Genomic DNA, 22,524 nt, shown 5'->3' with positions numbered 1-22,524 from the left:
GCTACAGCGGGATGGAGTTTCCAGTATATTGAGACCTAACGCATGGATATCCCAATGACCATTGATAGGTGGGTCTTAATGAACCCAATTATTTCGGCAGACCTCCTGTCATCCAATTCCGTCCAGAAAGATCGTCCTACCCTGCAAGAGGTGGTATCCACCAGGCTCAGTTGTACCGATGCGGGCTAATAGATCCGCTTTACAGTTGTCGGGGATATCACTATGGCCCGGGACCCAGAGTGCCCGAAGTCAGAAAGCCCATAGCCCATATCACAAGGCCTGACCAACGACCGGGCCGCGGCAGCCTTTCCCGCAATATCTACTGGAAGCATGTTCAGCATGACATTGAGTGCCAAGGTAGGTGTTGTTCTAAGAGTGCCACTGATACCGACTAGCGCCGTATATTGCACTGACACTAACATTTTGGAGGTGCTCGCCGTGGCCAGTGCTTTTCACCAGACCAGCACCTCATGCAGCAAAATCGGTTTTCTATTCATCATGTTATTAGTCTTGTTTGTCTAATAGAAAAATCTAAGATACAACTTAAAAAGAGTAAGGCAGTGGAAAAATGGTAGTAGTGCAGTTTAGGGGCCCCACCCTAAAGTTAGGCCAAGATTTTCGAATGAGGTATCAAAAGACGCGTATTAATCTCGAGAACAATAATCCGAAGGCAGAAAAGAAACATTTTATCTCTGTCTGGAGATATTTGCAGTTGAAGTTGGCGATTTTCATGTCGTTGTTGTTGTGTTTGTACACACAAAAAAAATTGTGCATCACCGTGGCGGTAGCCACGGTTATACCACACACCCGGACTTGGCATGGCCTAGCCCAGGGTTATTTTTTATAAGCGCGGCCGAAGGCCCCAACGCAGAAAGGGGTTCTGCGCAAAAATACTATGGATCCCAGCCCCGGTTTCGGAAGTACCCGCTGGTCTTTTTTCGGTTTTTCGTTAATATCTTTTGAACGGGTAAAAAAAGTTAACTTCCGCTTTCGGATTCTTGATCTAGATGTGAATACGCGTCGTTTGATACCTCACTCAAAAAAGGCCCAATTTTAGGGTGGGGCCCCTAAACTGCACAATAACCGAAAAAATCTTCAGAAAAGAGTAGTAGAAAATTTATAAAATTGTGGGAAAACTAGTTTGTTGTAAAAAAAAAAACAATTTTAAATGTGTCTTATTTTTCTCGTGGGAAAAGCTCAGGCGCTTTTGAAATAAAATAAAAAAATACGAAAAAATAGTGGATAATTTTGAAATTTCTTGCACAATTATTTAGTATAGTAATTAAATTCCGTTTGAAATTTATTATTTTTCGCATTTAAAGTCCTTAGTGTTCTTGTGCCCATAAAAAAGGATTTAAAAAAGTAGTAGACAATTTAAGTACTTAAAAACTTCCGAAAAAAGTAGTAGCAAATTTTACTTTAAGTTGGTCTTCTTTATGTCGTGGAAAGTCTTTAGTTACCTTAGGCACAAAAATTAAAAGTTTCTAAAAAGTAAAAAAATAAAATGTTTGAAATTTCTAAGAAATTAGTTGGTCGTAAGTAAATGTGCCATAATAATAATAGTGTGGTAGTAGGGCGTTCCGTCTACCACACCGAAGATCGAAAAACTAAAAGAAGCACAATTCAAATTGGAAGCGAAGCTCGGCCTCAAACCTCTTCGGAGGTTGCTGCGCTGTGCATTTATCTTTTATAATTATTGATGATCGCCTCTAAAAAAAACCAGGAATTGCTAATAATTTGAAAAAAAAATAAAAAATTTAAAAGGAGTAGAAGGTATATGAAAGTTTTTGGAAATTAGTTGGAAATAAAAAAATTTTTGTTTGATATTTGCTTTGATAGTTTCGTTGCAGAACCTTCTTCGTCTTTTGCACAAACTGAAATACTAAATAAAAAATAATAATTGAAAGAAACCGTAGTAGACAACGAAAAAAGGTTTTGGAAGTTGCTTTGAAAAAAATCGAATTCGTCACTAAATATTTTTATGGAGTTAGTATTGGCGAAATTTTTGTTAGTACGCGCAAAAAACAAAAAAAAAAGATCTGAAAAAAAGTAGCAGACAACCAACGTACCACAGTTTTTAAAACATACTAGGAAAAAGCTTGCGTACACAACTTCTAAGAAAGAAATTTCAAAAAAGTAGTAGGAAATGTTCCTTGCAAACGGAGTTATTATTGGATTTATTACACTTGAAATTTTAGTCACTCACTTTTGAATAGAGAAAAAAAACGTAAAAAGTAGTAGAAAATGTATGAACTGAGTTAGCCGCCATATGATTTGACACATGAAATTCGTGTCAACTATTTCAAACATTTTTTTTGGCACAGATTTTTAGTACTTTTTAAAAAAAGAATCACTTACAAGTGGCGCTGCTACTGCAATTTCCACCAAGAGACAAGCAACCAAAATAAATTTCAACATTTTGAAATTCGTAGTATTTTCTTCCTTTGCGAATAACGGTTCACTCCTTGCACGTAATACTTTTTTTTGGTTTGAAATGCACTTTTGGTTTTTGAAAATTTTTTATGTTTAGCACCACGCGTGTCTTTCAAGACTAACCAGTGTCTGCAGATATCTTTTGCTTTTATAGCTCCAAAATGTCTGATGCTTCATACTTAAATATTGTACCGTAAGTGTGTATGTATGTATGAATGTTAGTATAAATGTAGTTATAGTTATGCAGAAATCCCAACTATCTTGATATTCAAGGGCCATGTCAACTACTATTATTGCTCTTGCCTTTATGGTAATTGCTAAAGATTGGTTTTTGGTTACGTGATCCGGTTGGTGCCGGCGTTTGGGGATTTGTTGCCTTACGGTAGCCTTTTTCTGGTGCGCCAGAAGACAGGTTACAATTATATATCCAATAGTGAGTAACAGCTCATAATTATCGCATGTACATACATACATATGTATGTATGTATGTAGGCAATACAACCAAACAGACAGTGAACTTTATCTGAGTTTATGGGTATGTACAAAATTGAGCTCATCTTCACTGCGTTCTCTTTGTTGTAATGAAGTAAGTGTACCAGCACAGTTCACATGGATCCCGTTCACACCTCTTACATTTATTTTTGTTTTACCAAACCTTTTTTTCCTTGTACTGTTTTTGCCTTTTAACTTTCATTGGAGCATTAAAATTATGCAATGCTCTTGACAAGTTAATAGCTCAAGTTATACCCGGTTTATGAGGCAAATCAAAGAAATGAAGAATGAGGGCAAAAATTAAAACAAAACCAGAAATAAAAATAAAATAAAAAAATTTTAAGCACTTCTTTTATAAAAATATACAAAAATCAGCGAAAAATGTCTCCTTATATAAAGACATATTCTTCCTAAACTTTGATGTTTAAACTTTGACATAGAAATTGCAAAAATATTTATGTATGAGAAGTAAAAATATAAAAGTGGAGCGCACATTACTTGTATTGAAAAGTTGGTAGGAAAGGAGATATTATTAGTCAATCACTCCAATGCGCTCCACCTTTATATTTGTACTTCTCATAAATATTTTTGCAATTTCTATGTCAAAGTTTAAACATCAAAGTTTAGCAAGAATATGTCTTTATATAAGGAGCCATTTTTTTTATCTTATTTTTATTTTCTCCTTTTCTTATATTTTCTCGGTGTCTTAACCCATAAACAAATCAGCAAATATCTCGCATTCCGGAATTGTTGTATTTGTAATCGAATTTGAAAAAAAAGTTTGATGACGTAGCGCTTTTGAAGTTTTTCGATTTATTACATTTCTCTCATATTTCGTTACCAGTGTTCGGAGTATTTAAAACTGTTAACTGAGTAAACGACGACGGCGGAGTAAAAATAAAATTTTCGGAGTATATTTTTTTCCTTTTTGAAAGCGGGCGAACAACTAACATCAAATTGATTTGGTGGCTTGGCAATCCATTCGATTGTGTTTTCGTCATGAAAAGTTTCTCAGCAAAAAAGTTATCTGCCTTATCAGATGCACATGGAGTCGGCCTAAAACGTGTAGGATTACCAAATAATGCTCCCATTAGCACACAACATTCTGGAAGAAAAGTGGGTTCTATCTCCCCGGATGCATATCACGAAAAATATTATTATTATTTTTGGTTTATCATAAATTTTTCATACTCTTTTACTGACAGAAGGTTTCAAGACCGGGGCAGATTTCTGTAGGAATGATAATGCCGACCTCCCAGCTAACGTTAGATAAATATTTTAATTTTAGATTAGAATTCTAATGTAGTTCTCTAATGCAATTCGAATCGAAAACTAGGGTAGAGAACTAGGTTAGAATTCGACTGTGAAGCGATTCGAATAACACTAGAAATGCGATGTTATGATTATTGTAATAGTTGTCGATTCTCATTCTTAGTGTCATACAAACAAAATAAAAATAGTGGAAATATTACAAGTTGCGAAATAAGTTTTTTTATTTATAATAATAAATACTAGTAAATGAAAATGAATCAAAAAAGGTTAAAAAAGGAAAGCGAGCAGATTATTGAAGTGCTATTTGAATGGCATGAAGAAAACGCTTCTTCATCCGTACCTCAAACCAACGCTGAGCTGAATCTTTAAGTACGTTTTTAATTTAATGTAATAGAAAAATCCTTTGAAATATGTTAGTCTTAATACATATGATTATAACCAAATAAACGTATTTGATATAATGAAACAATGAAAATTTCGCTGATTTTAAATAATTGAACTTAATTGCGCACCACTTCAAAATTCTCATTAGAAACTCATTAGAATTTGACGTTAGAATTCGATTAGAATTCTAACCCTTTTCTCGATATCGAGAACGAAGTCCCCTTTTTGTCGAGAATGCTATAATTCGCGACAGTTTCGCAAATCGTCCTCTAAACTTCTACCTTAGAGAAATACATTAGCATTCGATTAGTCTTCTAATCGTTTTCTAACCTAAATGTTTGTTGAGCTGGTAACTGACGTACAGAGTGTGGGGGAAGACGAACCCGATACCCCCATTGCCGATGATGAAAAACATGTTCCAGCATCCAATTTTGGCGAAGTGAGAATGGCAATATTACGGCTAAAAAATCACAAGGTGCCAAGTAATGACGAGATACCCGCCGGGCTGTTCAAACATGGAGGCGAAGAGCTGGTATAAGATAAAGAAACAAAAAAAGTGTGTCTTGCAGTAAATGTGGACAAGACGAAGTACTTGCTGTCATCGTGTCCTTTGTAGCCACGTCACTGTTGACGGATTCAAAATTGGAGAATGTGAAGGATTTCGTCTATTTGGGAAGCAGCATCAAAAGCAAAAACAATGTCGGCCTAGAAATCAAACGGAGAATAAGTTTTGCCAACAAGTGCTTCTTTAAGCAATTGAAAAGTAAAGTCCTGTCTCGACGAACAAAATTCCCGCTCTATAAGTCACTCATCATAACTGTCCTGATGTATGGCTCGGAATGATGGAATGTGTCGAGAGAAGATGAGATGGCTCTTGGAGTATTCGAGAGAAAAGTTCTCCGGAGGGTTTATAGCCCTATCCGTGATGTCGACGGCGAGTATCGAAGGAGGTATAATGATGAGCTATATGAGCTTTTCGCAGATATGACGATAGTGCAGCCAATAAAAACAGAAAGCTTCGCTAGCTCGGTCATGTTATGCGGATGAACGAATACGCTCCGGCAGTTTGTAAACATAGGAAAGAGAATACCTTCACTCAGTTTGGAAAGACAGTTGGAGGAAGCTTAGACCTCGCTTGGTGCTCCCAATTGGCGACTGTTATCGCAAAACAGGGTTAGCTGACCTCACTGACTCAACGTATTTCATTTTTATATAAAACTTCAAGAAGAGCAGCATGTTGAATTTAGGCAGGATCAACAGATCGCGTCCGGACACATTTTTCGCTTGCATTTTACTCCTTCTATTCTGATTCCATACGAAAAATGTGAACAAACATGTTTTAAGACACGAACAATCATTTCGTCCAATCGTCGCTTGTAAACAATCAGCTTTTCATATGTATTGAAAACTTAAACCAAAAGATATTAGGTAGTAATAATATTTAGTTTTCAACTCGACTCAAATAAACCTTTAAGAAAAAAAATGTAGTTGGAGGTAAGAGCGGAGCAAAATACTCCGATTGGAATAAAGTCTGAACACTGCGTCAGCAATAAAACATGTTGTCAAAAGCGTGACGTCACGCCGAGAAATTTATTTCCCAGCCAACTATGATTTTTGTGCTCTCTCATTTTTTAATGCGGCATCTGTTTATTGGTTCATGGTCTTAACCTATCTGTTAAGTTTTACGTTTGTAGCCCAATGAGAACTTACATAAAAATCAATCCCAATATTCCTCCGTTCCGTTTGATTTTTCTAAATATCTCAGTCCGTGCGCCCCCTAGCGAAACTTTTTCTATTTTGTCATCAGCTGTCATCGACCTCTGAATCAAGCTCTAAATTTTTAGCCTTTAGCTCATCGAGAAGTTACTTAAAACCCGGTTTCAAAGTTCCAAATTATTATCTAATTTTTTCGATCAGTGCGCCACCTAACGGAAAATTTTTCTCCTTTTGTTCCTTTGTCACGGTGTCTTAACCTGTCTCTGAGGTTTCATGTTTGTAGCTCAATGAGAAGTCGATCTCAAAACACCAAATTTCCAAATTCTTATCTAAATATTTCGATCTGTGCGCCACCTAACGGATTTTTTCTCCTTTTCTTAAATTTTCTCGGCATCTTATCCTATCTCATCCCGCGCGCCCCCTAGCGAATCTTTTTGTATCGTGTCATCGGCTGTGATCGACCTCTGAATTAAGTTTGAAATTTCAAGTCGCTAGCTCATCGAGAAGTTACTTAAAAGCTGGTTTGAAAATTTTCAAATTTTTATCTAATTATTTCGATCCGTGCGCCACCTCACGGATTTTTTTCTTTTGTTGCATTGTCATGGTCTTCTAGCCTATTTGTAAAGTTTCACGTTTGTAGCTCAATGAGAAAAATCGATTGCAAGATTTGTATGAAAAGCGGACAAACATTCAACCGACCTAATATAAAGGAAGTAAAAAAACACTTTTTTGTTGCTAACCCATCACTGTGAGCCGCTTTAGAATGAAAATTTCGAATGCAACTCGATTAGTAGCTTAAAAAAAAGCTCAGTTGAGACTGCCTACCAGCTGCTACATTATCTTTGAACGTTTTCAAATTTAAGTTGATGGGTGTCGTTTTTGTTGTTGTTGTTGTGTTAACAGTGCTTCGCCTCATTCCATAGGTGCGACTACTCACAATTTTTCATGAAAGCCCTCTAAAGGGGTTCAAAGAAACTAGCAGTTTCTACAGGTTTAGACCACAGGTATGCAGCTGTTAGATGGATAGATTCCACATTACAATTGAAAAGATGGTTTGTGTCATGAGAGGACACATCGCATGCAGGACATACACTACGTATGCCGTATTTGAGCCTGGACGAGTAAGAGTTTAACCTGTTGCAGTATCCAGAACGAAGTTGGGTCAGAGTGACTCCCTTGGTAGTCTCATTTACCGATTCTGTGTTGATTAGGCCTACTTTTGCTTATCTGCGAATTAGGGATCATAACAATTGTATGCCTTATTATAAAAAACGTGACAGCTAGGCTAGGCCGCTCTGACATAATCGGATAAAAAGACAAACCTTTACTGATGGCGACCATTGCAAATGCTTAATGGACTATGATTAGAGGGCATGCAACTGGAATGAAAGCTGACATAACCGCGATCCAAGAGAAACGATGGACAAAATATGAATAGAAAACCATCAAAATATGAGACATTTACTGGAGTGGTCATGAAAACAAACGCAGTTTCGTTGTCGGATTCTTGTTATAAGGGGACCACATCGCTAAGACTTTTCGTCATGCATGTGGAGGAAGGTCTAGCTGTTATCCGCATAAAAGTAAAAATCTTTAATATATCATTCCTCTGCGCCCATTCACCGACGGAGGAGAAAGACGCAGTCTACGCAAAGAAGGTGTTTTGGCCACACGGTCGGAAAGTTCAGCCACCACAATAAAAGCTCTACTCTATTGCGGGCGCTGATGTGTTGCCTGCGTAGCTATTAAAATACAGTTGCCAGGAGTAGATAAGGCGCATGCATCAAATTCTGTGCAAAATATGGTTCTACGCGTGCATGCCCGATGATTGGAATCTAAGTGTTCTTTGCCCAGTATACAGGAAAGGAGATCCTGCAAACTGCGTGAACTAACGCAGAATCAGCCTTCTTAGTATCGCATATAAGGTCCTGTCAAGGGTATTGTGCGATAGATTGTAGATCTTAACAGTGCAGACTCGATAAATATGATCCAAAGCTAGAAGAAAACCCGAAAAAAATAGGCCAACGCGATCTCTTCATCTCAGAAATTGGTTCGATACTAAACAAGGCATCAGTGTGATAATTTTTGATTTTACGCCAAACTTCTTTTCCAACCTGCGTCGTGCTCTTTATAATTTTTCCTATAAATTGGCGGGTCCGAAGATCCTGGGCTCAAGTCCAGGGCAATGCAGCATCAAAAATTTAAAAAACAAATTTTTCAAATAGAAAAAAAGTGTTTCTAAGCGGTGTCGCTCCTCGGCAGTGATTTGACAAACACTCCGAGTGTATTTCTGCCATATAAATCTGCTCAGTGAAAAGTCCTCTGCCTTGCAGATGCCATTCGGAGTCGGCGTAAAATATGTAGGATTGAGCTAGACTTTCACATGATCGGCGAAGCAGGAAAGACCTGGAACTAAGTACTGGGATTCAAAATGTCGAAGATCATGTGCAGGTCTCACCAGCTTAGACCAACAAAGTTACTCTTATCATTAAAAACAGAGGGTTGTAGGCTCATGATGGGTATTTTGACTGAAAACTGCCTTTTAGGCCTCGTCAATGATAGTAGGTGCACGAAGTGAGGGTTTGTGGTCGTGCCGTATACTCGGTAGGCTAACACTTAAGCTATTAGTAGTTGCACAGCTATCAGATCTCGAATCAGTAAGTAGCAGATGTCCTAGGAATTATGAGGACTTGCCAAGACGACGTTGTTATTTTATAACATGGGTCATGGTTTTTTACCCGGTTGTTCATTTTGGTCGTTTGGCAAACATCTGATAACACTATTGACTCGTTCAGTCTCAGGTCAGCTCAACCTTACCTAATCTAATCTTGCTCGAAATAAAATTTCTGCGGAATATTTGTGCTCCTTACTGAAACCGAATGGAAATCTGTATAAAGTTATTTAATGGCGTATAAATGGCCAAAGATTTCGCTGGCTTAGTCTTGTTATAAGAAAGCTCTTCCGCTCAGAAGGCGGTCCTTTCTTCACCCTTCTTTGGGAGCTATCAGAAATGGCATATATATGTTGGCTTGGCTTTCCTTTGTTTGCCCAATAAGCGTCACGTTAGGTTAGGTTAAGAGGGCGTGCGTGGGTATTATCAACATTTACACTCGTAGACACTTTTGTCCATTGTGAGTTCCCTCAGTAAGTGCAGGGTGGAGGCACATTCGTTTAACCCCATTACCTCCTAGTGATCCTCAACGAACCACTTGCTTTCCCTGATGAACCCAAGAAGAAGCGAGACGTCCGCCTTCCCAACCTCTGCCAGGCTGTCAAAGAACCGTTGCCCAGAAATCTGCGCCTTCTTCTTTGAAGCCACGGACATCGAAAGAGAAAGTGGTAGATCGACTCCTCTTCATCCTCATCCTGACAGCTTCTGCATAGGGAACTTGTTGGTATTCGCCACCGTCGGAGTATAGGTGCGATATCACAATGACCTGTGGTGACACCTGTAAATACTATCGCTGCGGATTTGTTCAGTTTGAAAAAGAAGCTGGTGCCCTACCCAAGCATGGCCATAAGGACCTTGAGACTTCGCAGTCAACCCTGTTGGTCTATAGTAAGTCCGTTGCTCTGTTCTCATATTCCTCGATAACAAAGCTGTGGTCGGACGGAACTGTCCACTTAATTTTTGTCCAAATCGGAACCATTCCTAGCCATCTCATCTGCGAGTTCATTCCCTTCAATACCGCTGTTACCAGGGACCCAGTAAAGGGAGACATTAAGAACTTATAGAAGCCAGCGAGGCTTCACACGTCCGCACGATATCCGATTTTATCATATTGGACTCTAATGAGCTTAAGGCGGCTTGGCTGTCAACAAAGATTGTTGTGTTGGAGACAATACTATCTTGAAGCAGCTTTGCTGCTCTGTGTATGGCATAGACTTTGGCTTGGAATACACTGCATGCGGCAGGAAGTCGAAATGATTGGCTTAACTGTTGATGTGTTGAGTACATCCCAGCTCCAGTACCCTTTTCCATTTTCGAGCCGCCGGTATAGATTTTTATGCCCCTGCCAGTGTCTAGGCGTTCTTCCCATTCCTCCCTTGAAGGATATCGTATGTTCTGAACCTGGAAGTCCAAAACCGCTGTGATGTGGTCGGTTTTGGATGTTAGCTCGGTTATTATTCCGTTTAATTATCCCTTCGTCATGTCGTCCAGAATCGTCGCGTGTCCGTGCTTAGCTGATTTGTTAGCTGACATGTTGGATTCTCTACCTCGTTCGATACTCGAATTATAATTGAACTAAAGTTCAAATCAATTAATATTAATTTTTAATACTTCATTTGTTGTATCTTAATGATTAGTTTGATTTATTCGATTTAGTTTAAGTTCGTCGTATTTCATATTTAATATTGTGAAATTTTTATATTTTTCCAATATTTTCATATTGAAAATATGAATTAATATATATATATATATGTATATGCAAATATGTATTAATGTAAGCTTTTTTTGTTATTGTACATTTAAACTCTCTTCAAGGTCGAAATTAATCAATCTATATAACATGCAGATATCTAAAATTTCATTATTGCGCAGCCGCACCTTTCCTGTTTATGGTTTCCCCACCTCTGTAACAGCTGAAGTTGCGCGTATGTTAAATGTTGTTGGATAAATTAAAAAAAAATCCAATTCATATCTACGTGGTAAGTGCATCTTCATTTAGGTGATAAATTGTTTTTATTTATTAAAGAAAACATATTGCAATAAGTAATGGGCCAATGTTGGCCGGTTTTACCGGCTTATTTTACGCTAAATATGGTCTGTGCTAGTTTGACAAAAATAAAAACGTGTAAGGTAACTTGCTTTAAAATTTTACGTCAAAAAACCATTTACAAAATATGGATGCGCTTGTGCGTTTTAAAGGGCCAATTAATGGAGACTTATCCATAACCAGAAAAAAAGATGATCGAACCAACCTTATGAAATCAATGTAATCGATTAATGGTGCCAAACCATAACGCTAAAGCCATAACCATACCATAGCCAACCAATTGGTTTTTGGTTTCTCGCCATATCCATAACCTAAAAATATTTGAGTTGGTGAATTTTATTAACTTTTTGTATATTTTGTTTATTGTTTTGCATACGTTTTGACTAAGAGGCTTATTGTTTGTGGATTATGCTTGTAATTTTTTACGTTTTCCTCATTTTTATGAAAATGTCAGCTGTTTAAGGCAGCATTAATTGATCACAATGGAGATGGTTATGGATATGGGTATGGTTACGATTGTGGCGTTAGGGTTAAGGATGTTTAACTGGCCCTTAAATCCCTGGCACAGTTGACATATCCATATCCGTATAAAACTGCTGATCCAACCAACCTTATGGAAATCAATGTAATTGGTCAATGGTGCCGTACCATAACACCCTAGCCATAACCATACCATAGCCAACCCATTGGTTTTTGGTGAATTCATTAACTTTTTGGATATTTAAATTATTGTTTTATATAGCGACCAAGGAGTTCGAACTAGAGCTCCAAATGTATCGATATAGATATCGATACATCGAGTACCCGGTTCATGGTGCGATTATTGATTTTTTTTTTCTAAATATCGAGTACTGCATTCTCATTTCTTATTCCTTTTCTAGCGGCAAGAATTACCAGGGTCTAAAACTTTGGTAAGACAAATAAAACATAAATAAATAAAATTACATTCATTACGTCAGATTTGTGTTTATTTTAGATGAATACCTAACAAGTTGGTGGCTCTGAATAATCAAAAATTCTTACAAAAGTCCAATGTGAAATGTAAGTTTTTTTTTTCATATTATATACACATACATATATATATGTACACGTATTCGTATGTGTAGATATACGAGCAACAGAAGACATCATTGAGTTGGAAGACGAAGATTGTGTTGCCAAAAAGCTACGAAGTACAAAGTCAAGCATTTGGAACCATGATGTATATTGGAACGATTTTCCGTCATCCCTTGTTAAATTTGGTTTTGAGACAAACCGGTTTCGGCGTTGTGCCCTCATGAGTGTCGACCATTTTGACAATATCAGTAATAATTTTGCAACTGCAAATGTATACAAAACTAGATTCACAAAGCTCGCCAAATAAGATTGATTTTTATATGAAAAACACATTTGAAGATCCATCATCACGTAAAAAGGCTTTTGACACCACCCTACAAGGATTTAGTCACCGCAAACGTTCGGCCTTTTCCGATGGTGGATGACAAAGTGTTTAGTAAGTTAGTATATACCAGGCATGCTTAACGAACGAAACGATATCATTTCGTTACGATAATCAACGCTAATAAACGAAACGAAGTCACTTCGTTTCGTTTATTAACGTTAAGATCGTCAAATTAACGTCAAATTAACGAAGTCATTTCGTTTCGTTTATTAACGTTGATTATCGTAACGAAATGATATCGTTTCGTTCGTTAAGCATGCCTGGTATATACCCTCGATTCGCTTTATAAGCTACCATCGCGGACAACTTTGCAGAATGTGTTTTATGACAAATTGTTTCGAAGTTATGAACAACATTAAAGTTAATTCTGGATAGGATCGAATATTGCTTCATTACGACTGATGGTTGTTATGGATTCGCATTTTCGGTGGAAGCAGTAAGGAAGGCGGTCGGCATGATGTTGTGGTGCACAGTGGCTAGTCATTGTCGGCTGGGGCGGGTCCTTGCCAACCTTACTGTTCCTGCGCCATTAACAGAAAAAATGGTCATATCATGCCTATTCAAATCAACTGTCAAAAAGCGCAGAGCCGACTCAAAACGCTTATAATTCAAAATAAAACAACATCCGGCAGAACAGGATGTCACGGACAGACCGTTACAACATTCAAAATTTAAATTAAAAAAAAATAACTTCAAAAAAAAATCTAAAGGCAACAAAAATTACTGAACCGGACATGACCGGTTACTAAATCTGCCTTGTATTTTTAAAATATAATTTATGCCGTAAAGGAATCTGTACGATATCTTATGTAGGCTTTCACTTTCTCTTTAGTTATTTGACTGTTCACATTCCCAAAATATTTCGTACAAAGCAATTCATGAAGGCTCTTCGCAACTTTTCAGCTCACAAGGCAATACAATTTATTTTTAACTAGCCTTTACCCGCGGCCCCGTCCGCAAGGAGAAAATAAAATATATGGGCTATTCACGTTAGCCTGTTTATCAAGTTATCTGTTTAAACAATTTTTTCTGTCTAATGTATTTTATTTTTGTAATTGGGTAAAAAAAGATCTAAATGAGCTTATAACCTGATAGGATCTCCAAATGATCCCGAAACTATCCAGAAAAAGCCATGAAATGACCCCGACGACATCGCGGACGGATCCCGAAAACCATACAGAAATGCCCCGGAAGGGTCTCCAAAAGTTCCCGGAATAGTCCCAAAAACCCGAATTGACAACGACATGATTCTAGACTTATCCAGAGAACCACACAGAAATGATCCCTGAAGGGTACCAAAATGATCCCGAAACAGTCCCGGAAAAGTTCCGAAATGAGCTTGACGGGCTCCCGGATGGATCTCAAAAACCACGCAGAAAATATCCAGGAAGGGTTCCTAAATTATCCCGACATAGTCCAGAATCTCGGAAGAGTCCCCAAATGATACCAAAATAGTCCCGAAAAATTTCCGAAATTACCCCAATGGGTTCCCGTACAGATCCCGAAACTATCCAGAAATGATGCCGGAAAGGTCCTCAAATAATCCCCCTATCAATCCCGAAATGACCCTGACGGATCCCGAAAACCATCTAGAAATGTTGCTGGAAAATACCCCAAATGATCCCGAAATAGTCTCGACATGACCCCGTCGGGATACCGGACGGATCCTGAAAACTATCCAGATATGATGCCGGAAAGGTCCTTAAATGATTCCCTAATAGTCCCGAAATAACCCTGACGGGATCCCGGGCGGATCCCGAAAACCATCCAGAAATGATACCGAAAGGGTTCCCTAATGATCCCGTATTAGTCGAGAAAAAGTCCCGAAATTACCCCGACGGGATACCGGTCGAATCCCGAAAACCATCCAGAAATGGTGCCGGAAGGGACCCCAAATGATCTCGCAAAGGTCCTCAAAATACCTCGACGGGATCCCGGACGGATCCCGAAAACTATCCAGAAATGATGCCGGAAAGCTACTCAAATGATTCCCTAATAATCCCGAAATGACCCTGGCGGGATCCCGCAAACTATCCAGAAATGATGCCGGAAAGGTTCCCAAATGATATCCAAATAGTCCCGAAATTACCCTGACGGGATCCCGAAAACCATATAGAAATGATGGCCAAAGGGTCCCCAAATGATCCGGTATTAGTCGAAAAAAAGTCCCAAAATGACCCCGACGGGATCCCGGACGGATCCCGAAAACCATCCAGAAATGTTGCCGAAAGGATCCTAAAATGATCCCGTATTAGTCGAGAAAATGTCCCAAAATGACCCCGACGGGATCCCGGATGGATGCCGAAAACCATCCGAAAATACCCCGAGGGGATGCCGAACGGATACCGAAACCCATCCAGAATGCTGCCGGAAGGGTCCCCAAATTATCGCCAAATAGTCCCGAAATAATCCCGGAATAGTCCCGAAAATGTCCCAAAATAACCCCGACGGGATCCCGGAAGGATCCCGAAATCTATACAGAAATGATCCCGGAAGGGTCCCAAAATGATCCCGAAGGAGTACCGAAAAAGTCCCGAAATAACCCCGGCGGGATACCGGACGGATTCCGAAAACCACCCAGAAATGATCCCGGAAGGGGCTCGATATGACCCTAACGGGATTACAAATAAGGTGAAGCTAATTATAAAACCATGTTAATAAGGCAGCAAGCGCGTTGAAGCGAATGAAGAATTACAAAGAAACATACAGGTAAAGCTAATAAAAGCGTGCTAATAAAAACAATTGAAGGAGGACGGATGGCGGGAGGAGAAGGAGAGGACCACTGCTCGTTTTTCCAGAATTGTTTAGATCTCGATGTGTATGTGCTAGATACCAAAAACTATTTATTTGGGAGAAAATTTATCTTGAATTATAACAATTTATAGATTTAACACCAGAGCGGTGAGAAGGGGGAGGGGGGCGGGGCGGATTGTGTCACTGCTCACTTTGTAAGCCCTCGACTTATTTGACCCATTGAGTTTGTAATATTGGTGAAGGTCAGTATACGTTAAGTTATACTGTGTAAAAATTATTAAAAAGAAATTATTCGAAGGGGTCGTGGGATCTCCGCCCCCTTTACATGTTCGAAAAAAATTTCGCCAGTAGACTATTGTCTGTGTTCCAAATTTCATCAAAATCCGTGAAGCCGTTCTGGCGTGATTCAGTCACATATACGAAAAAATACAATAATTAAATTATAACTGTTCCTAGGGGGCGGCGACCTCTACCCTTTTCAAAAAAGTATAGCTAATAGATCCTTCTAGACTATTGGCTATATGTGTGCCAAATTTCATCCAAATCCGTCCAGCCGTTCTTGCGTGACTGAGTCACAAAGACAAACGTCTGGACAAACATACAAACATCCAAACTTTCCCATTTATAATATACTAGCCTTTACCCGCGGCCCCGTCCGCAAGGAGAAAATAAAATATATGTGCTATTCACGTTAGCCTGCTTATCAACTTATCTGTTTAAAAATTATTTTTGTCTAATGTATTTTATTTTTGTAATTTAGTAAAAAAAAGAACAAAGTGAGAAGATAAGCTGAAAGGCACGCTTTCATGAGTAGTACAATAAAGTTTTTTTCGAATTAAAAAAAAATACATTTGGTTTTTAAATTAAATTAACTGATATGGGAGGGGTGAAAGAATTACTACTCATAGAACAAAGGAGTGAACCTACAATTAGCTAAAACCAAAGAGAATTTTTTAGATGAAAATAGTGTTGCTTTTTCGGGTATTTAGTTGGTTAAAATATTACAATTATAACAATTATAATAGTTATAACAGTTCGTTACACGATTCATTTAAAAAACTCTAAAATAGAACGAAAAAGCTGTATTAGATTGAAGATAAAACATACGGAATTTGAATTACGAATAATTAGCAGCAAATCTACGGCCATAAAAGCTCATAATTTAAAAAGGCATGTGTGCTGAACTACCGGTTGCGAAGAGACCTAAAATGATCCCGGAAGGGTCCCAAGATGATACTAAAATTCCCGGACAGATCCCGAAAATCATCCAGATATTAACCGGGAAGGGTCCCAAAATGATTCCGAAATAGTCCCGAAAAGTCGTGAAATAACCCTGATGGGATCCTCAACTGATCCCAAAACCCATCCCGAAATGATGCCCATATGATCCCGTAATAATACAGAAAAAGTCACGAAGTGACCCCTGAAAGGTCCCCAAATGGTCGCTAAACGATACCGTATTAGTACCGAAACGACCCCAACGGGTTCCCAAACGGATCCCGGAAACCATCCAGAAATGATACCGAAAGGCTCCCCAAAGGATCCCGTATTAGTCGCGAAAAAGTACAAGAATACCCCCGACGGGATTCCTGTCGGATCCCGAAAACCATCCAGAAATTATGCCGAAAGGGTCTCCAAATGATCCCGAAAAAGTCCCGAAATGACCCCGACGGTATCCCGAAAACAAACCAGAAATGATGCCGGTAACCCCAAATGATCCCGAAATAGTCCCGAAATGACCCCGACGGGATCCCGGACGGATCCCGAAAACCAACCAGAAATGATGCCGGAAGGGACCCCAAATGATCCCGAAAAAGTCCCGAAATGACCCCGATGGGATCCCGGACGGATCCCGAAAACCATCAAGAAATGATGGCGAAAGTGTCCCCAAATGATCCCGTATTAGTCGGGGAAAAGTCTCGAAATGACCCCGACGGGATCCCGGACGGATCCCGAAAACCAACCAGAAATGATACCGAAAGGGTCTCCAAATGATCCCGTATTAGTCGCGAAAAAGTCCCGAAATGACCCGGACGGCTCCCCAAAACCATCTTGTAATGATGCCGGAGGGTACCCCAAATGATCCCGAAAAAGTCCTGAAATTACCCCGACGGCATCCCGGACGGATCCCGAAAACCATCCAGAAATGATGGCGAAAGGGTCTCCAAATGATCCCATATTAGTCCCGAAAAAGTCCCGAAATGACCACGACGGGATCCCGGACGGGTCCCCTAAACCATCTTGAAATGATGCCGGAAGGTACCCCAAATGATACCGAAAAAGTCCTGAAATGACCCCGACGGGATCCCGGACGGATCCCGAAAACCATCCAGAAATGATGGCGAAAGGGTCTCCAAATGATCCCGTATTAGTCCCGAAAAAGTCCCGAAATGACCACGACGGGATCCCGGACGGGTCCCCAAAACCATCTTGAAATGATACCGGAAGGGACCCCAAAGGATCCCAAAAAAGTCCCGAAATGACCCCGATGGGATCCCGGACGGATCCCGAAAACCATCCAGAAATGATGCCAGAAGGGACCCCAAATGATCCCGAAAAATTCCCGAAATGACCCCGATGGGATCCCGGACGGATCCCGAAAACCATCCAGAAATGATGGCGAAAGGGTCTCCAAATTATCCCGTATTAGTCCCGAAAAAGTCCCGAAATGACCCCGACGGGATCCCGAAAGGATCGCGAAAACTATCCAGAAATGAAGCCGGAAAGGTCCCCAAATGATCCCCTAATAGTCCCGAAATTTCCCAGCTGGGATCCCGAACGGATCCCGAAAACCATCCAGAAATGATGCCGAAAAGCTCCCCAAATGATCACGTATTAGTCCCGAAAAAGTACAGGAATGTCCCCGAAGGGTTCCCAAACGAATACCGGAAACCATCCAGAAATGATACCGAAAGGCTCCCCAAATGATCCCTTATTAATCCCGAAAAAGTACAGGAATAGCCACGACGGGATTCCTGACGGATCCGGAAAACCATCCAGAAATTATGCCGGAATGGACACCAAATGATCCCGAAAAAGTCCTGAAATGGCCCGATGGGATCCCGAACGGATCCCGAAAACCATCCAGAAATGATGCCGAAAGGCTCCCCAAATGATCCCGTGTTAGTCCCGAAAAAGTGCAGGAATAGCCCCGACGGGATTCCTGACGGATCCGGAAAACCATCCAGAAATAATGCCGGAAGGGATACCAAATGATCCCGAAAAAGTCTCGAAATGATCCCGACGGGATCCCGGACGGATCCCGAAAACCAACCAGAAATGATGCCGAAAGGGTCTCCAAATGATCCCGTATTAGTCCCGAAAAAGTGCAGGAATGGCCCCGACGGGTTCCAAAACGGACACCGGAAACCATCCAGAAATGATACCGAAAGGCTCCCAAAATGATCCCGTATTAGTCCCGAAAAAGTACAGGAATAGCCCCGACGGGATTCCTGACGGATCCGGAAAACCATCCAGAAATTATGCCGGAAGGGATACCAAATGATCCCGTATTAGTCCCGAAAAAGTGCAGGAATGGCCCCGACGAGTTCCAAAACGGACACCGGAAACCATCCAGAAATGATACCGAAAGGCTCCCAAAATGATCCCGTATTAGTCCCGAAAAAGTACAGGAATAGCCCCGACGGGATTCCTGACGGATCCGGAAAACCATCCAGAAATTATGCCGGAAGGGATACCAAATGATCCCGAAAAAGTCTCGAAATGACCCCGATGGGATCCCGGACGGATCCCGAAAACCATCAAGAAATGATGGCGAAAGGGTCTCCAAATTATCCCGTATTAGTCCCGAAAAAGTCCCGAAATGACCCCGACGGGATCCCGAAAGGATCGCGAAAACTATCCAGAAATGAAGCCGGAAAGGTCCCCAAATGATCCCCTAATAGTCCCGAAATTACCCTGCTGGGATCCCGAACGGATCCCGAAAACCATCCAGAAATGATGCCGAAAGGCTCCCCAAATGATCCCGTATTAGTCCCGAAAAAGTGCAGGAATGGCCCCGACGGGTTCCAAAACGGACACCGGAAACCATCCAGAAATGATACCGAAAGGCTCCCAAAATAATCCCGTATTAGTCCCGAAAAAGTACAGGAATAGCCCCGAAGGGATTCCTGACGGATCCGGAAAACCATCCAGAAATTATGCCGGAAGGGATACCAAATGATCCCGAAAAAGTCTCGAAATGATCCCGACGGGATCCCGGACGGATCCCGAAAACCAACCAGAAATGATGCCGAAAGGGTCTCCAAATGATCCCGTATTAGTCGCGAAAAAGTCCCGAAATGACCCCGACGGAATCCCGGACGGATCCCGAAAACCATACAGAAATGATGGCGAAAGGGTCCCCAAATGATCCCGTATTAGTCGGGGAAAAGTCCCAAAATGACCCCGATGGGATCCCGGACGGATCCCGAAAACCATCCAGAAATGATGGCGAAAGGGTCTCCAAATGATCCCGTATTAGTCCCGAAATGACCCCGATGGGATCCCGAACGGATCCCGAAAACTATCCAGAAATGATGCCGGAAAGTTCATCAAAGGATCCCCTAATAGTCCCGAAATGACCCTGACGGGATCCCGGACGGATCCCGAAAACCATCCAGAAATTATGCCGAAAGGGCACCCAAATGATCCAGTATTAGACGAGAAAAATTCCCGAAATGACCCCGGCGGGATCCCGGACGGATCTCGAAAACCACACAGAAATTATGGCGGAAGATACCCCAAATGATCCCTAAATAGCCCCGAAATGGCCGTGACGGGATCCCGGACGTATCCCGAAAACCATCCAGAAATGATGCCGCAAGGGACCAACAATAACCCCGAAAAAGTCCCGTAATGATCCCGGAAACCATCAAGAATTTATCTCTCAAAGTTACGCAAATGATCCCGAAAATACCCCGACGGGATGCCGGACGGATTCCGAAACCCATCCAGAAATGATGAGGGAAGGGTTCCCTAATGATCGCAAAATAGTCCCGAAATGATCCCGGAATAGTCCCGAAAATGTCCCAAAATAACCCCGACGGGATCCCGGACGGAGCCCGAAAACTATACAGAAATTATCCCGGAAGGGTCCCAAAATGATCCCGAAATAGTCCCCAAATGACCTCGACGGGATCCCGGACGGATCCCGAAAACCATCCAGAAATGATCCCGGAAGGGCTCGATATGACCCTAATGGGATTACAAATAAGGTGAAGGTAATTATAAAACCATGTTAAAAAGGCAGCAGGAGCGTTGGAGCGAATGAAAAGTTACAAAGAAACATACAGGTAAAGCTAATAAAAGCGTGCTAATGAAAACAATTGAAGGAGGGCGGATGGCGGGAGGAGACGGAGAGCACCACCGGTCGTTTTTCCAAATTGTTTAGATCTCGATCTGTATGAGCCAGATACCAAAAATTATACATTTAGAAGAACATTTATATTGAGTTATAACAATTTATAGACTTTACACCAGAGTGGGAGATAAAGGGGGGAGGGGGGCGGCGGAGGGTGTCACTGCTTACTTTGTAAGCCCTCGACTTATTTGACCCCTTGAGTCTGTGATATTGGTGAAGGCCAGTATACGTAAAGTTATAATGTGTAAAAATTATTAAAAAGTAATTGCTCGAAGGGGTCGTGGGACCTCCACCCCTCTTTCCATGTTTGAAAAAAGTTTCGCTAGTAGACTACTGTCTGTGTCCCAAATTTCATCAAAATCCGTGTAGCCATTCTGGCGTGATTCAGTCGCAAAGACGAAAAAATATAATAATTAAATTATAACTGTTCCTAGGGGGCGGCGACCACACCCCTTTTGAAAAATATTGTAACGAATTTACTTGCAAATCCTCTTATTTGCAATCCTCTGCTAAGTTCGAATCACTAAACTGTTGAATAAATAACTCCAATTTGTAGTAATGCAAAATGGCCTTTATTAAAGTACTTCACAATAACACTCCAACTGTACAACGAATAGCTTAATAACCAAACTGATAGCTTAAAGGAAACTGACTTTCAAAATAATAGTGCTATTGCTCGCTAGATATCGTCTTACTCGTAACTGCTTGACAATTCAAATCAAACTGAATTACTTCTTACTCGCCTGCATCGCTTTTATAGTTTACGCTGCATACTTCTAGGCTCTTCGATTTCCAGAAGTTACTAGTTGTTTCGGCTACAAAATCGCCAGCCACAACTACGTGCACAAATTATTGCTCTCTCTTGTGACAACTCAGATAAGGTATATGCATGTGTTTGTAGTTTACAGTCTCCCACACACACATAAGCGTATAAGTAAATTCATCGGTGTGTGACATCTCATCTCTCGCTGCCTTGTATGTAAATGTTGCTCGTCGGAATGTGTACATATGTGTAGACGCAATTATTGATTCGTTTATGTAGATACATAATGATTGAATTATTGATGTGTATTCACGTCACTGCTTAGATCGGCTTAGAGCTGGCAGCACTCCTTAGTTTTGCTAATATTCGTAACACTGCCCTCCACCTAAGTCTGATCGTCCCGATCAGACAAATCTCTCGATCTAAACGCTGCTAATCTCTCCAAATGAACCACTTTCATTTTGGTTCGTGGTTTGGTAGTGGTTTGTATGCGGTACACTACATCGTTGATCCGTTTTACAACTTTGTATGGGCCTTCCCAGTTACACTGCAATTTCGGGGACAAACCTTTTTTTCGTTGTGGGTTGTATAGCAGCACCAAATCTCCTTCCTGAAACCCTTCCGAATTAAGTGCTTTATCGTACCTCGCTTTCATCTTGTCACTCATAATCTTTGCTCGTTGCCTTACCAGATCGTGTATCTCTCTCAGCTCTTCTTCTAAGACATCAGTGGATTTCTTGACATTCCTCTCCGCATCGGCATCTATCCCATACTTCAAATCAGCTGGCAGTCGAAGGTCATTGCCAAAAATTACCTTTGCGGGAGTTTGGCCCGTTGTGTCATGTACTGCCGATCGGTAGGCCATCAAGAATAATGATATGTGTGTATCCCAGTCCTTATGGTACTTGTCGACTACTTTCCTTAAATGCTCCTCCAATGTTCTATTGAAACGTTCCACCATACCATCGGACTGAGGATGCAATGCAGTTGTCCGTGTTTTTCGAATGCCCAACTTCTTGCACAGTTCTTGGAACACAGCTGATTCAAAATTCCTGCCTTGGTCAGAATGTAACTCCATTGGTACACCATACCTTGCAACCCATTCGTTTTTAACCACTTCTGCTACTGTTTCTGCTTCTTGGTTTGGGATTGGGTATACCTCTGGCCATTTACTGAAATAATCCATAAC

The 22,524-nt window shown here is 40.7% G+C and overlaps 1 protein-coding gene and 1 long non-coding RNA gene across 2 annotated transcripts in view; one reads left to right on the top strand and one right to left on the bottom strand.

Annotated features, from left to right (window-relative positions):
• The window catches only part of Cpr51A (Cuticular protein 51A), a 91,995-nt gene extending 89,421 nt beyond the window's left edge, over positions 1 to 2,574 (bottom strand). Inside the window, exon 1 of the mRNA XM_067777512.1 lies at positions 2,359 to 2,574. Within this exon, the coding sequence (XP_067633613.1) occupies positions 2,359 to 2,418 (60 nt within the window). The 5' untranslated portion in view covers positions 2,419 to 2,574. The remainder of the gene's footprint in view (positions 1 to 2,358) is intronic.
• A 9,276-nt stretch (positions 2,575 to 11,850) lies between these two features.
• Positions 11,851 to 12,453, top strand: LOC137246418 (uncharacterized). The gene is made up of 3 exons (XR_010951474.1): positions 11,851 to 11,926; positions 11,992 to 12,056; positions 12,122 to 12,453. It is a non-coding gene; the product is annotated as an uncharacterized lncRNA (long non-coding RNA).
• Positions 12,454 to 22,524: the final 10,071 nt, after the last annotated feature.

This window comes from Eurosta solidaginis, chromosome 3, assembly GCF_040869045.1.
Source record: "Eurosta solidaginis isolate ZX-2024a chromosome 3, ASM4086904v1, whole genome shotgun sequence".
Lineage (NCBI taxonomy): Eukaryota > Metazoa > Arthropoda > Insecta > Diptera > Tephritidae > Eurosta > Eurosta solidaginis.
Note: the sequence above shows the minus strand (reverse complement) of the source record. Positions and strands in the feature narration are given on the sequence as shown.